The sequence below is a fragment of the Cariama cristata genome, unplaced genomic scaffold, assembly GCF_000690535.1.
Source record: "Cariama cristata isolate BGI_N322 unplaced genomic scaffold, ASM69053v1 scaffold37632, whole genome shotgun sequence".
Lineage (NCBI taxonomy): Eukaryota > Metazoa > Chordata > Aves > Cariamiformes > Cariamidae > Cariama > Cariama cristata.
In genome coordinates, this window is record NW_009603903.1 from 7010 (window position 1) to 8741 (window position 1732).

A 1732-nucleotide genomic window follows, 5' to 3' on the forward strand; every position below is an offset into this window, starting at 1 on the left:
TGGCAATGTGATGGATGGGCAACTCCAGGGCTGCCTGCCTGAAGGTGCAAGGCAGAGGTGGCACTGGTGCAATGACCCTGTGCCATCTCTTTCATCTGGTCCCAGGAGGCTTATGACAATGTGACAGTGGACGTGGAGCTGTCGCGCCGGGAGGGCTGGCACTTCGGCACCAAGCTGGTCCGTGGCGCGTACATGGAGCAGGAGCGGGAGAGGGCCGCCCAGATCGGCTATGAGGATCCCATCAACCCCACCTATGAGAAGACCAACGAGATGTACCACAGGTAGGGGACTGCCCCAGACATGCTTCTCCCTCCTGCCCCACCAGGCACAGGCTCGAGCAGCCTCACCATGCAGCCCCCCACTGTCTTACAGGTGCCTGGACTATATCCTGGAGGAGATCAAGCACAGCCGGAAAGCCAACGTGATGGTGGCATCTCACAATGAGGACACAGTGAAGTTCACCCTTTGCAGGTGGGTGCTGGGGAGGCAGCATGGCAGGATCTGGGGGCTTGGGGGATGTGGGGACCCAGCAGAGCTGCAGGGAAGTGTGCTGTGGCTTGTCAGGTCTCCTCTGTGCTCACCCAGTGGGATCCTAGCTCCCATCTGGTACTTAGGGCTTCGGCTGGGGCTTGGAGCTGGGGCGCAGCATGGTAGCCCACAGCGACTGCAGAGCTGGCCCCTCTGTTTTAAAACAGATGCTGTTTTAAAAACAAATCCCTCAAGTCCTTGCATCCCAGCATCCATCTGGGACATGGTCAGTGCCGTGCTCTCATACTCAGAGATGATCCCTGCTCCTCTGGTGGGACACGCTGCCCCTGCATGCTCCATTGCCTAACACCAAGGCTTGGCTTGCAGGATGATGGAGCTTGGGATCCATCCCTCAGAGAAGAAGGTGTACTTCGGGCAGCTGCTGGGCATGTGTGACCAGATCACCTTCCCGCTGGGTGAGTGCAGGGAGAACTTGGCAGATGGGCTCCTGCCCCACCTGGACCTGGGGGGTCTCCCTGAGCAGCCGCTGTGGGGTCCGGAGGATGGATGGAGCCAGGCTATGGGTCTGTCAGAGAGCAGGACTGGCTGAGAACAGTGCCTTGTTGCTTCTTCCCCAGCTGTGTGGAGCGCTGTGACCCCTGCATGGGGTTTGGGGAAAATGCAGATGGAGAATCACATCTGTCTCCTGGAAGCCTCATGATACTGTGATGGCTGAGCCAGGAGATTCCTGGTTTGGACTATGAGCTGAGATCAGAGTAATTAGGTGGAGCAGAGACTGATCCTGGCAGCCAGCAAACCCCTCTTGTACCTTCTTGGTCTGGGAGTGTCGCTTTGCTCTGCTGGAGGTCCACATCAAGTCCTGGGCTCTCTGCTAGCAGGGTGGCAACAGCCTCTTGCGAGACCTTGTCCTCTCTGCTGCCGGCCCGGGCAGTGGAGCAGAGCTCCCAGGGGCCTGGACAGAGGGACATGCAAGGGGCCCGGTAGCCATCTCGGGTCAGGGACTGATCCCCCTGCCCGCACTGGTGTCCAGAGCAGAGACCTGAGGCCAGGAGAGCAGCAGGAGGCAGACCGAGCGGTGGTCCAGCATGGATGCCGCTCTGTCCTGGAGTTCCCCTTGCAAGCGGAGTTTGGCTGCCTGTCTGCAACCTCCTCTGGTCATGCTGGAAAAATGTGTTAACTTGATGTTTCTGGTTGAATGCTTCTTGAATTGGCCCAGCCCTGGCTGCTGACATTCCCAGGGCTC

General features: G+C 59.0%; 1 protein-coding gene across 1 annotated transcript in view; it reads left to right on the plus strand.

The window, feature by feature from the left end:
• The window catches only part of LOC104157869 (proline dehydrogenase 1, mitochondrial-like), a gene marked incomplete at both ends in the record, with an annotated part of 3556 nt that extends 2612 nt beyond the window's left edge, over positions 1 to 944 (plus strand). Inside the window, 3 exon segments of the mRNA XM_009695377.1 lie at positions 58 to 281; positions 373 to 471; positions 856 to 944. Coding sequence (XP_009693679.1) covers positions 58 to 281; positions 373 to 471; positions 856 to 944 — 412 coding nt within the window.
• Between the last annotated feature and the right edge of the window lie 788 nt (positions 945 to 1732).